Below are 13,333 nucleotides of genomic sequence, written 5' to 3' on the forward strand. Positions count from 1 at the left end.
CATAAAACAGTAACCCGGCCCTGTTTGTTTGGCATTGAAGATTGGAGGGTATGTCACCCCTGCTCCCCTGGGGGACCCTCACAAAACACTCTAAGGAAAGGGTGCTTTTTTCATGTATCTGCTCTCGGCAAAGTGTAGCTCAACGTATGTGATGGGACACGATGTCCTTGGGGAGTTTGGCACAAATGCTAAAAAACAGTGAGCACATGTGGTCTGTAATACAATACTTCAAATAAAGCCATTCTGCCATCAGCCAATCAAAACCCACACACCAAAGCAATGCGATCGCAATGTGCAGTCAACTTCAGTCGCAACATGAGGTTGTCCCTGCCTCCTTGAAGAAAGGAAATCACCATCAAGCACGCCCCACCGCAAGGATTGTCTCTACACGGTCGACACGGCAGCCCCTCAGAGCGGCCATCCAGTTGGGAGGTGACGTGATTACAGAGGGACACAGCAAAAGAGCGTTCGAGGAAGATCTACAATATGCTAGTGAGATCCTCCCATGTGTCACCAAGAGTGCTTTCTAATAACACAATAGACAGTTTGCCACTGGGGACACCCTGAGCACTCATGTTTATCACAGATGGTTTAGCCATTACATCGCGAAGGAAATTCATTTTTAAGAGAAATGTATTTAACTTGGTGGCCAGTATCCATTTCAACATTTTTTGGGGGGGTGGGGCGGTCTCTCTGGCCAAATAAATGTATATAATTTGCAGAGACATTTTTTTTTCCTCCAAGATTGTAGATAGTTTGAAATGACTCTTTCTTAGTAAGTCGCTGCATCGTGTACTAAGGGAAACACTCGCAAGAGGCAGTTACTAAGTGTACTTGTGGCTGAAAACGGGCACGCGCAAAACTGGAATTATCTGGCCGCGCCGAGAGCAGGTAGAAACCCAGGCATCTCATTAGAAAAATCTGCTTTTAATATTTTGGTTTCAAGAAATGATGCATGACTTCTCAAATCCTTCCTGCAATTAATCCCTTCATGTTCCTGTGTTTAGAAAATGATTCATTACCTTTGAACCTTCCTTCCTTTGCCTCGGTTTGTCCTTGGGGAGCCATTAACACGCACTGTGGCGAGCTAGGGTTACCTAACCGCCGGCGTCCCGTCTGTTTGTTTTCACAGGTGCAGTACGCCGAACTGAGACCCTGCAGCAGCCACAGCCCCCTTCGGAAGAAGCGCAGTGCCGTCTAGGACACGCGCCAACTCTGGCCACCGGCACCCGATTCCCTGTGGGGTCGATGAGACCCGTGATGTCTCTGTTCCACCGGTGGTCCCCACCGTGTCTTTCCAAAACACGTGCTGTGTGGAGCCCTCCCCCTCTTCTCCCTGCTTCTCCACGGGCACCGATTGCACACGTGTGCGCACGTCCACGCACACGGGTGTGCTGGTTGCGTAGCAGGTCAGCCCCTCGCAAGGAAACAAGCCAGAGACCGTGAAAGACTGATGTCCCTTCTCCCGTAGAAAGTAACGTAAGGCTGTCAGGGGTCTCAACAGCCTCCTTGAAAACAGCCGGGAGTCCACCTGGATTCAAGAGGGACTTTGAACTTGTTACGGTACCTCCACCAGATTCTCCTGAAGATCTGGTCATGTCCACTCCCGTCTGCACACTCCTTTCAGATTGTTGTTCACGTGAGGCAGTCGGTTTCTCCGAGTTAGCAAATCCCTGGTAGCCATCGTCTCCCCACATAGTATATATCATGCATAGATTTTTAAATAATGACCCAGATCAGCTCAAGTCTTTGGGAGTCTTTCAGCCGGGATTACTGAAGACCCGTATGGAAAATTGTGGTCAACACCTCGGCGCTGGATGCCAGCCTCTTTCACCGTCCATTGCTGGCAATGGAAGGCCCCGGAAAGTCCAAAGGGACCACTCGTCCAAAAAGCGAAGGTTTCAGGGAGAGTATTTGGTTGCCTTAAAAACGCCATTTCTTCTGACTTGACTTCGCTTTATTTCCAAAATAAAATGTCAATATTATAGCTGCAGGACGTGGGGGATGAATGAATGAATTCTGAAAGTATTTAGAAAGAAAGGTAAAGGCTGGGGAGCAAGGGACTAACGAATGAAGGTGGACCGCTCACCTGATTGTCGTAATCCCTTCATTCGCCCGCATTTGGGGGCAGAAAGTAAAAATAAGGCAGCAGTCCAAAATGATCTTTCGTTCCTGAGCAAAATAATCTGCATGTAATACATCTATATCTCAGAACCGCGTTCCTAGAAAAGCATCATCCCCAAATCCTGCATAGTATCTGATGCCTACAGCCCCCATTTCATAGTACCCCCCAGATAAAAACCCCGATTTTGTGCATATATAAAATGTATGCCAATATCTTTATGTTCAAATGATATTTAAGTTGTAAAGACCGTATTTAGTTGACACATACTTTATGCAGTTTTATATATATATATATAATATATATATATATGTATTGTAAAGAAAAGTCGAGGTAAAAAAAAACAGATTTAATAGTGAGTTTTGCTATTTTTTTTCCTCTCTGGGTTGTAATTTAATAATCTTCAAACAAAATGTTTATGAAAAATGCCAAAGATTCTAAACCTTATCATCCTGTGTCTGTTTGTCTTCATATTATATCTTCCTGGGTTTCTTTCTGGCTGAGCCAGATTTCTGCATGATTTGATTTGCTTCAAGTTAATGAAGCTGGTGGGAAAAGAGCCTTGCAGAAATTATAAAAGCTCCAGTAAATCTCTTAGTTGTACATACAATAGATATCCAAGAACCTCTTTTGTGAAACCAGTTACTCAATCTTCTGTGTAAACAATGCCTCATTGTCTCACTCCCGACTATCATGTAGTTTATCATAGTCTGTCATTTTGTAACGACCTAAGTCAGACATTTTTAAACAGACACGTGAGATCTGATCAGTCATTCGAATGAAAACTTTCAGCAAGCAAAATAACCCCTTATTTATTTTTAAAAGTAGCACTGATACTTTATTGTTGTTCTTCGGCTATGCAATTTCAAAATGAAATAATTTGTCCAACAAGGAGCCATCATTAGCGACTCTTCCTCCCTCTGTCACCCAACAGGAATTCGGAGCGTTTAGTTTAGGATGCAGACAGCAGCTGGGATTCGGGACCGAATCAACCTTTAATAAACTGTCAATGGAAAACAAGTGTTAATTGATTAAGGAGGCTTTGAAGGTTAAAAATGTTAGTTGTAAGGGGAATGTGAAGACTGGTACAAGTAATCAAACTCGGATGAAAGATTCCAGAATGCTTTATATAAAATTCATGGATTGTGGATTCACAGTACGATCATTAAAGATAATTTAGTAGGAATGTTGAAGTTTAGCCAAGCTCTCCTGGTTCTCTTCTCTTCTCAGACCTCACGCTCCCGTTTCCAGCCCTGCCTGGATGTCTTAAAGGCGTCTATCCCGCGGTGGGTCAGCAACTCCATTATTGCTCCCTTGATGTGTTCAGGACTCCTAATGTCATAGTCTCCCTCTCGTTTCCTTATTTCCCTTACTGGCACTGGCATCTTCTGGGCTGGGAGACTCTGGGCATCCCATTTGTTGTTACTTATGTTATTTCCCACACTTCCCAACCCACAAATTTGTAGATCCAGTGTTGACTGTCGTGTTATCTTGTCCATTTCTGATCACCACCCCCTAAGCCAAGGCCTCCATAACCTCTCACGAGTCACGGCGATTACATTATGCCAGATTAAACCTCATTCCGACTGTTCTTTTCACCAGGAATACTTTCAGGTTTCTGAAATTCTACCTTCCTTTATGTTTTTTTAAATGCTTGTTGGGGCGCCTGGGTGGCTCAGTCGGTTAAGTGGCCGACTTCGGCTCAGGTCATGATTTCGCGGTCCGTGAGTTCGAGCCCCGCGTCGGGCTCTGTGCTGACAACTCAGAGCCTGGAGCCTGTTTCGGATTCTGTGTCTCCCTCTCTCTGACCCTCCCCCATTCGTGCTCTGTCTCTCTCTGTCTCAAAAATAAATACACGTAATAAAAAAAAAATAAGTAAATGCTTGTTTATTTTGAAAGAGAGAGAGCATGAGCGGGGAAGAAGGGGGGTGCGGGGCGGGTAGAGAATCCCAAGCAGGCTCTATGCTGAGTGAGGAGCCCGACACAAGGCCTGATGTCACAACTGTGAGATTGTGACCTGAATCGTTATCAAGAGTCACCAACTGAGACACCCAGGTGCCTGAATTCTACCCTTCTTTAAAAGTTTCAAAAGTTTCCTGCCCCAAATAGACTTTCTCTAACATCCTTGTCTGAATAACATTCTACCCTTCTCTCTTGTTCCCTCACATCTTCTATATCTTTCTGGCATTTGCTGTATTCTGCTATAGCTCGTAGTTACCAGAGGCTTTTGACCCCAGCTGTCCTCTACTGATGGAGCACCCTGTCTGGCACCTAATAGACACTCAGGAAATACATGATTAATTGATTGAGTCATAGTCGACTTTTCTTCTCTGCCCTTTTCATGTATACAGAGGGCTGATCTGGGTAGATTAGCATGGTCGATCAGAGGAAGTAATTTCTTGCATTTAGTGCATAGCTTATATTGTGTGATACTATTTATAAGCTCTGGCATGCCCACTATAAACATTTAAATGATGTCTTATATTGGTGAAGTCATTGTTACCTATATATCACAGGAAAATATATTTGTGCATGGTAAAAAAAACAAAAACAAAAACAAAAAACCCTAAAACTTTCTGATTCTTTTTCTTGTCATTTATCACTTGATGAACATATACTGAATACTGATGACCTACCTGAACAAAACAGACTACATTCCCTTGGTAAAAGCAGACGTGAAACAGATACCTTTCAAAAGGGGCATGATGTTTGTAGATTCAAGTTTGAAAAAGAATATTCTGACTGCAGTGGGTAGACTAGCAATTATGAATGTTCACGGAAGAGCCAACTTGAAGTCTTGATAAATTGATGGGCCTTCAAATAGTATCAATGGGAAAAAATACAAGTGAAATTCTGAAATTGTGAGATGGGTAGGAGAAAAAATGAGCAGAGCTTATCAGTTGCTTGACTATGGGGTGAGGGAAAGAGTAGAACAAAGATGGCACTCAGTCTGGTCATTGTTGGGTCTGGGAAGGTGGTATGTGCTAAGAGAGAATTATAGGAGCAGCCATGAAAGGAACAGCATGAACCTGGTTTTAGAAGATGTTGAATTTGAGGTAGCTGATGAGGCTTCAAAAGGGGATCTCAAAGAGGTGCCAATATATATGCTTAAGGGACAACATTCATAGAAATGATTAAAGTCCCATGCTTTGAGAAATTGACTCAATACTCAAAAAAGTCCTATAAAGATGAGTCCACCTAGACTAAATAGAAATATTAAACAAGAGAAAAAGCAGTAAGCATACACTGTCATAGAATTCAACTGGTGGAGTGTATTCCAAGAAAACAGGTGTTTTTTAGACCAACAAAACAGGTCTATAGTGCTAACTACCACTGAGATCACATCAGATGAGGACAGAAGAATGACCTTTAGTTAACAGCATGGCAACTTGTGGAGACCGTGGTGATGAGTCATTTCAGTTGAATGGTAAAAAAAGGAAACCAGATTTGGGTTGAGAAATGAGTAGCCCTAGGAAAATGGAGGCAGCCTGGCAGTAACCCTTGAAAAATTCCACTAGAAGGAGAGCAGGGAGAGAGCACAGCGACTCATAATGAAAGAAGGGGCATGGAATTGTTAAGGAAAAAAAATTAGATGTCATGAACTCAGTGTATACCTATTGACAACAAAAAACTCTTCATTAGTACAAGATGGGATGATCTGTATCATTTAAAACTACCCTTGTCAAAACCCACCTCTCTTTTGTGTAGTATTAGTCTAACTTTTATGGTAATAAAATGGTTAGGAAATCAAAATAGAGTGTCCTCTGAAAATGTTACGAGTACCAATGGATAATTGGATCAATGTTGACAGGTTCCACTTAAAGAATGGCATAAAGCACATTGCTTCTTTATGGAGGTCTCTTTGTATAAAGCCTGCTCTTCCGGCATTTTAATGTGGTGATTTACACGGGGAAAATGGATAGTTAGCATTTTATACCATTTATTCATTGCCAGGTACTTCCTATATGCTTTAGATGTAATAAATCATGTAATTAACAACAAAAACAGTGTTATGAAATTCCTTTAAATACTTATGGAAAGAATAATCTCATGCAAACTCTCCCAGAAAATAGTAAAAAAAATAAAAAATAAAAAAATAACACTTTTCTACATATTTTATGAAGCCAATATAATCCTCACTCCAATAACCAGCAAGGTGATACAAGGATAGAAAATGACTGACCAAAATCCCTTATGAATATAAATACAAAATTATGAAAGATGTGTAAGCTTCTACATTGAAAACATGATTGAGAGAAAGAAGATAAATAAATGTAGGGCTTCGCGCATTAGAAGATTCAGTATATTAAGATGTCAAGAGATTAAATGTAAGCCCAATAAAAATCATAACTTTTGCAGAAATTAATCAGCTGATTCTATAATTACATGGAAATGCAACAATCCAAGAATAGTCAAAGCAATCTTGCAGATGACTAACACTGGCAGATAACAAAATGTATTATAAAGTTATTGTAACTAGACAATGTGCTATAGGCACAAGTGTAGACAAATAGATTAAAGAAGTAGAAAAGATCAGGACACCCACACATATTTGGTTAACCTCTCACCCAAGTTATGTCAAAGGTAACGTATTTTCGGTGTGGGAACAGCCTGCAGTGTAGGGAAAAAACCTTTTTGAAAAATGACACTGGGTCACTTTAGTATCCACATGGATAAAAGAAATATTGACTCCTGCTTTATTCTCACGAAAATCAATCCTGCATGAATTGCAAATCCTAAAAGCAGAAGGCAAAATAGATTTCAGACATAGAGATATGAAAACGTTTTCATGTCTATGTGAAAAGCAAAGATGTCTTAAATGGAAAACAAAAGGCTAATCATAATGAGAAAATACTGATACATTGGAGATCATTAAAATTAACTTTTTCCTCTAGAAGTATGGTTAAGAGAGTAAAAGGATTAAGCCACAGAGTGAAAGGCAATCCATAATCTCTATATACAATCTGGCAAAGAATTCTATCCAGAATACAAACAGATTTTCCACAGTGACAAGGCTGAAAACACAATACAAAAATGGGCAAAAGACTTGAACAGTCACTTCACCAAAGAGCCTATGCAAATGGCCACTAAACATATAAAAAGGTGCTCGACATCAGTAGTCATCAGGCAAATGCAAATTGGAACCTCTGGAAAATGATATTACACATAACCAAAATGGCTAACATGAAAAGTCAAGTGTTTTTAAGGATATGGAAAAACAAATTCCTATATACTGCTGGTGAGTGAGAACATAAATTGGTAAAAGCAATTTGGAAAAGAAGTATCTATTAATGTTAACCATATGCATGCCCTATGACCCTTCCCCCAGTGTCACTCTTAAGTATATAACCAACAGAGGTGTGCATGCATTGGATAAAAGATGGGCCCGAGACTATTTATAGCAGCACTCCTTGCATAATTCCAAAAACAGAAACAGTATATATTCATCAACACCTGGGACAATCAATTGCTTGTGACTCTACAATGAAATACCATACAGAAATGAAATGAAAAACGAATGTTGCATGCAACAACATAGGTACCTTTCACAAATAAGGCTCAACAAAAGAAACAAGACACAGCACAAATAAGTGCCATGAAAGATTTCATTTGTGTAGAGTTCAAAAACAGGAAAATACAATCCATGGTGTTAAAACTCAGAAGGCTGGGGGTGTAGTGGGTAAAAGGAGCCATAAGTGGAATTCTTGGGTTCTGCCATTCTAGTCTGGATTCTTGTTACGTGAACCTGTTAACTTTGTGAAATTCATTGAGCTGTAAACTTATGACTTGTGTAATTGTCTGCATGTTTACTAAGAGGAAAGAAAAATTATGAAGCATGACAATTTTATTCCTCATTTACCATTAAAGAAACTGAAGCTGATCATGGTTAGTATTTTCAACATGAAACAAGAGCACCAATCCAAATAAACATTTTAAGTTGTGGGGACTCATTTTAAACAAACCCAAAGCAGACAGTTCCTCCATAATCTCATTACCCTTAAATATTCAATTACATGTGAACACAAATCCATCATCCTTTTTTAGAGATCTTCATTATTAGGAATACAAAAAACGACTTTCTCTAACTGATCATCTCCTGAAGCATTAAACATTGCTTTACATGCACAAATTGGCCCATGAAACTTCAGGATCTGAAGTGTTCCAGAAAGCTTTCTCTTTTTACTGGTTATATGTATTTTCATTGAGGCTGGCATCATAAGTAGGAAAGTTTTGGAGGAATCAAAAGTTATACCTGGCTTTTCCACTGCATAGGGGGTCAGCACTCCTAACCCCCACATTGTTCAAGGGTGAACTCTACACACGTACACATACATTCCTAAATCTCTGTGAAATTTCACGTATTTCCAAGCATTGATCCATAGACTCCAATTAAGAACCAGAGAACCTGTGTTTTCAAGCAAAACCTTCAGAGTTTGCTTCTTGCTGCCTTTGAAACCTTAGGGTGGAGGATGTGTTTTTCTAGAAGCCCAGTGTCAGCTGTCTGCTCTCCAGAATTAAATTCATTCATTATTCAATCCAGCATTGTTTTTTTCTTCTGTTTTTCTGGGAAATGTTTTATTAGGCGAGTCTTCATAGCTGAGAAATCCCGAGATTTCAATTTGCTTTCCATTCCTTTAATTCATTACAGTAATACATGCAAGCTTCTCTTCCCCATGTATTTTCATTATTAGATCAAAGCAACTGGTTGGAAAAGCAAAAACACATGAAATCATTTGTTTAACTGGATAATGAACAGCTGGCATTATGATGTAGTATGCATCTACCAGAACCGTTGTGATCTACGTAGTGGTAAATGCCATGATTTTGTTTTTGCTTTTATCTCAAAAGGTCTGCACAAGCTGGAGAAGTTATCCAGCAGAGAAAAGCGAACAGGGACAAGTTGAATGTTCCTTGCACAATGAAAGGAAACATTTTCCTCCCCTGAGGTATGAATCGCCTGTACGCCTCACTGCATGTTGGGCTGAGCCCAGGTAGAAGACCGAGGATTCTGAATGAGAATCGGAACAAGTGGGAGACAGAGTCTCTGACTTTGTGAAAGGGTCAGACAGCAAGGTCTGGTTGTACAGAGAGCCATCATCCTGGGCAGAACTGAGCTCACAGAGTGAGGGACCCAGGCACGTGTTATCTCCAACTCTGAAAGTTTTACCCTTGATTATGTTTATTGTCAGCCTCAGGTTCAGCAACTTTTGTCCCTGGAAACTTATCACATGACTGATTAGAGACAAAGCCCCTTATCAAATAAGAGCATTTCTTCTTTTCAGATTGTTATTTATCTAGCCAGCTAGCTAGCTATCATCTATCTATCTCATATTCAATTTTAAAATTACCTAAAATGTTTGTGCTATATCTTTTTCTCTCTTCTAAATCATGAATAAAGATGCTAAAACATGGGTAACCTGGGTGGCTTAGTTGGTTAAGCATCCAACTTCAGCTCAGGTCAGGATCTCGAGGTTTGTGTGTTTGAGCCCCACGTCGGGCTCCTCACTGACAGTGTGGAGCCTGCTTGAGATTCTCTCTCTCCCTCTCTCTCTCTGCCCCTCCTCCACTTGCTCTCGCTCTCTCTCTCTCTCTCTCTCAAAATAAATTTAAAAAAAGATGCTAAAACAGCACATAACCTTGATTCCTTTGACCCACTGACCAGACGCCTCTCTTTAACCAGATCCAATAGCATTGACCTCTATGACCACCTTAAAAAAATATCAGTAGTTTTCAACCTACCAGCCTGCATTTTTTCGGCAAATTCAACTTAAAATTGGAGCCTTGTGAGATCCTGCTGAACCTTCTACTGCTTATTTTAAATAGCAAACAGATCTTAGGATTACTTCTAGATAACCACCCCCTACTCACTATTGTCAGGTTTAACCTTCATAATTTATGGCAATGTATTTGCTTATAAGACTCTGGACCCAGTTACGACCATACCAGTAGCTACCATGTGTTGATGGTCATTCATGGTCAAGGCACTTTAAGATCGTAGTTTTAGTCAATTACAAAGATAGTTTGCATAATTCACATGGTATGTCTGGGCTTATGGTTTTGATCTGTGCTCCAATTCTTGATTTTACACGAACCACTTCAAAAACAGTCATGGTCGGGGCAGTGGGGCAGGGGTGGGGGCTTGGGGAGTAGGGAATACGCTGAAATCTGAGCAATTTTAGAACTATTGACTTTTGAATGGTGAGGTTTCCTGACATTCTTTTCCCTTGCTTCTTATAAATGGTTATTTGCTCATGCTGTCCATTTCTACTGAGTATTCATATTGGCTGTTCCTGTGAAAGATTTCCAAATGAATAGTGTCACAGCTATTTAATAATTAATGCCTCCTTTTCTCCTAACCCTTGGTTTTTAGCCTGGATTTCGATTATTCATAGTCCTGTGGGAGTGTGCACGAATTCAATTCACATGTGGTCCTAAAACTTCCCAGTTAGTGTTAAACTTTAGTAGTTTCAGACTTGTCTCCCAATGCCTTGATAACCTATAAAATTGCTACCTTATTTGATCTGTGTTTCACCCACTTTCTCTTTTGTATAGCTGTCCATTCCCTCATTCAGAGGCAACAAAAATTTTACGTGTCCTAAAATAGACAATTTAAAAAGGGAGAAAATTCAGAGGACTGGTTGACCCCAACTTTGGGCTATACCAAAATAAAAAGCCAGGTTTTTTGTTTGTTTGTTTGTTTGTTTTTGTTTTTTTCAACTGCCTGTCATTAGCATTTGATTGCTGCTAGCTTAGAGTTGGATGAGGTGAATGACCTAGAGCCAGAAAGATAAGGGTTCAAATCCAAGGTTTGGTCCTAAGCACCAACTTACTGGCTATGTTTGGGCAACCCGGTTATCTCCCTGGAGCCCAATTTCCTCATCATTACAATAGAAATAATAGCACTCAAATTATGAAGGTTTTGCATAGGAAAATAAATGCTCAGCACATAGTGTTCACTTTTATTGAATTAGGGAAAGGGCACAAGAAAGTACACAGAAAAGCACACAAAACAGGTATGCAGCTTCCTAAGTTTTCACAAATTGACTGTTCTCGTGAAACTAATACCCAGATCAAGAAACTTAACATGGCTAGCCTCCCAGAAGCCTCTTTTGTGCCCCTTTCGATTACCACCCCTTAAGGGTACACGTAAAGTTTCTCAAACTGGGCCCTATTGACCGTTGGAGCCAGATAATTCGTTGCCGTGGAGTGAAAGGTACTCAGCTCAGTAAGAACATTTAGCAGCATCCCTTATCTGTACCGATTAGAGGCCAGTAGGATCTCCCCGGGTCTGGCAGGATGTGAGAGTCAAACTGTGTCCGGATATTGCCAAACGCTCAGGGGCGTGTGAGAATTCAAAATCTCCCTAAGTTGAGAACCACTAGGATATACAGTTCTCTTTGCTGCCAGGACATGAGCTGTCCTCTGTTCCCAAGTCTTCTCCACTCCCTGGAGACCCAACCTTACCAGCTGCAGCCAAGAGGAATTTCTGAGTCACTGGCAGGTAGGTTCATCACCTACTAGTTCTGTAAGGAGGTGGTCCCTGGGTCTGGGGCCTCCGAATGTCTTGCATGTTTTCCCCTTTCTCCACAGCTTTTATCACCCCTGGCCAGTGGAAGTTTAAATTGGCTCGACCACTTTTGGGGCACCTGGGTGGCTCAGTTGTTAAAACGTCTGACTTCGGCTCCGGTCATGTTCTTGTGGTTCGTGCGTCAGAGCCGCATGTGGAGCTCTGCCCTGGCAGTGAGGAGCTTGCTTGGGATTCTCTCTCTTACCCTCTCTCTCTGCCCCTCCCTGACTCCCTTTCTCTCTCTCTCTCTCTCAAAATAAATAAATAAAAACCTTTAAAAATTTTTAAAAATAATTTGAAGGAAGTTAGGAAGGAAGGAAAGAAGGAAGGAAAGGGAGGAAGGAAGGGAGGAAGGAAGGAAGGGAGGAAGGAAAGGGAGGAAGGAAGGAAGGAAGGAAGGAAGGAAGGAAGGAAGGAAGGAAAGGGAGGAAGGAAAGAGAAAGAAGTTGGTTCAACCACTTTAGAAAACTGATGGCAGTATTTATTAAGCATTTATTAAACTAAGCATACGCTTACCCTGACGATTCCCTTTTCAGTATCTATTCAATCACTTACATCTAACCTTTCCCAGAAAGAACAGAAATAACTTGCAACTCACCATGTTGATATGTTCATTAGCCTTCCTTCCTATTTTAGTGGAATCTCACAGGTGAAAATAAGATACACTATTTCCATGATATAAGCTATAGCAAATTGAGGACCTCAGGATTAGTATTAATCGTTTTGTAACAAATTATCTTATTTATGATTTGAATCACATTCTGAATAAGTCTACATATTGTGACTATTCTGATACGTCTATGCCTATTTTGAAATCTCTTTAAGTTATTCTGTTTCTACTCTGTTCTTTTTTCTTGCAATTTATTAGTTGAAGGAACTGGTGTTTTGTCCGATAGAGCTTCTGACCATATGAAGTTTTTTTTTATGTTTATTTTTGAGAGGGGGGAGGGGCAAAGAGAGAGGGGGACGGGGCAGACAGAGGATTCAAATCATGCTTGGTGTTGTCGGTGCAGAGCCCAATGTGAGGCTCCAACCCACATACCGTGAGATCATGACCTGAGCCGAAGTTGAACACTAACCGACTGAGACACCCAGGTGCCCCCAAGAAATATTTTTTAAATAATATACATCATAGGGGCGACTGGGTGACTCGGTTAAGCATCCAACTTCAGCTCAGGCCATGATCTCACCATTCATGAGTTTGAGCCCCACATCGGACTCTGGGCTGACAGCTCAGGGCCTGGAGCCTGCTTGCGATTCTGTGTCTCCCTCTCTCTCTCTGCCCCTCCCCCACTCACACTTTGTCTCTCTCAAAAAGTAAATAAACATTAAAAAAGTAATATACAGCATAAATTCATGCTGATACTTCAAACTACAGAGTTTTTACTTAAATTCTTTAATCTTATTTGTGTGTCTTACCCCAAATGGAGAATCCCAGTTTTCAATAACCTTCCTAATGATATAATTAGAATATTACATAATAAACATGTCATTTATCCCTGAACACAGTCACGATAGCCTGAGAATAGCACTATCACTCATAACATCACAGAAATTTGTTCATTTATTTATGTAGTTCTTCAATTTATTGTTTTTGAGTTACTTAGAATAGATTCTCTCTGGCACTGTGCTATCAACTGCCG

The 13,333-nt window shown here is 40.6% G+C and overlaps 1 protein-coding gene across 8 annotated transcripts in view; it reads left to right on the plus strand.

Annotated features, from left to right (window-relative positions):
* The window catches only part of MCTP2 (multiple C2 and transmembrane domain containing 2), a 243,461-nt gene extending 235,392 nt beyond the window's left edge, over window positions 1-8,069 (plus strand). For all 8 annotated transcript variants that reach the window (XM_027067969.2, XM_053223601.1, XM_053223600.1 and 5 more), the window contains one exon: window positions 1,133-8,069. In XM_027067969.2, the coding sequence (XP_026923770.2) occupies window positions 1,133-1,201 (69 nt within the window). In that variant the 3' untranslated portion in view covers window positions 1,202-8,069. The remainder of the gene's footprint in view (window positions 1-1,132) is intronic.
* The last annotated feature ends 5,264 nt before the right edge of the window (window positions 8,070-13,333 follow it).

Source organism: Acinonyx jubatus, chromosome B3, assembly GCF_027475565.1.
Source record: "Acinonyx jubatus isolate Ajub_Pintada_27869175 chromosome B3, VMU_Ajub_asm_v1.0, whole genome shotgun sequence".
In the NCBI taxonomy this organism is placed as follows: domain Eukaryota; kingdom Metazoa; phylum Chordata; class Mammalia; order Carnivora; family Felidae; genus Acinonyx; species Acinonyx jubatus.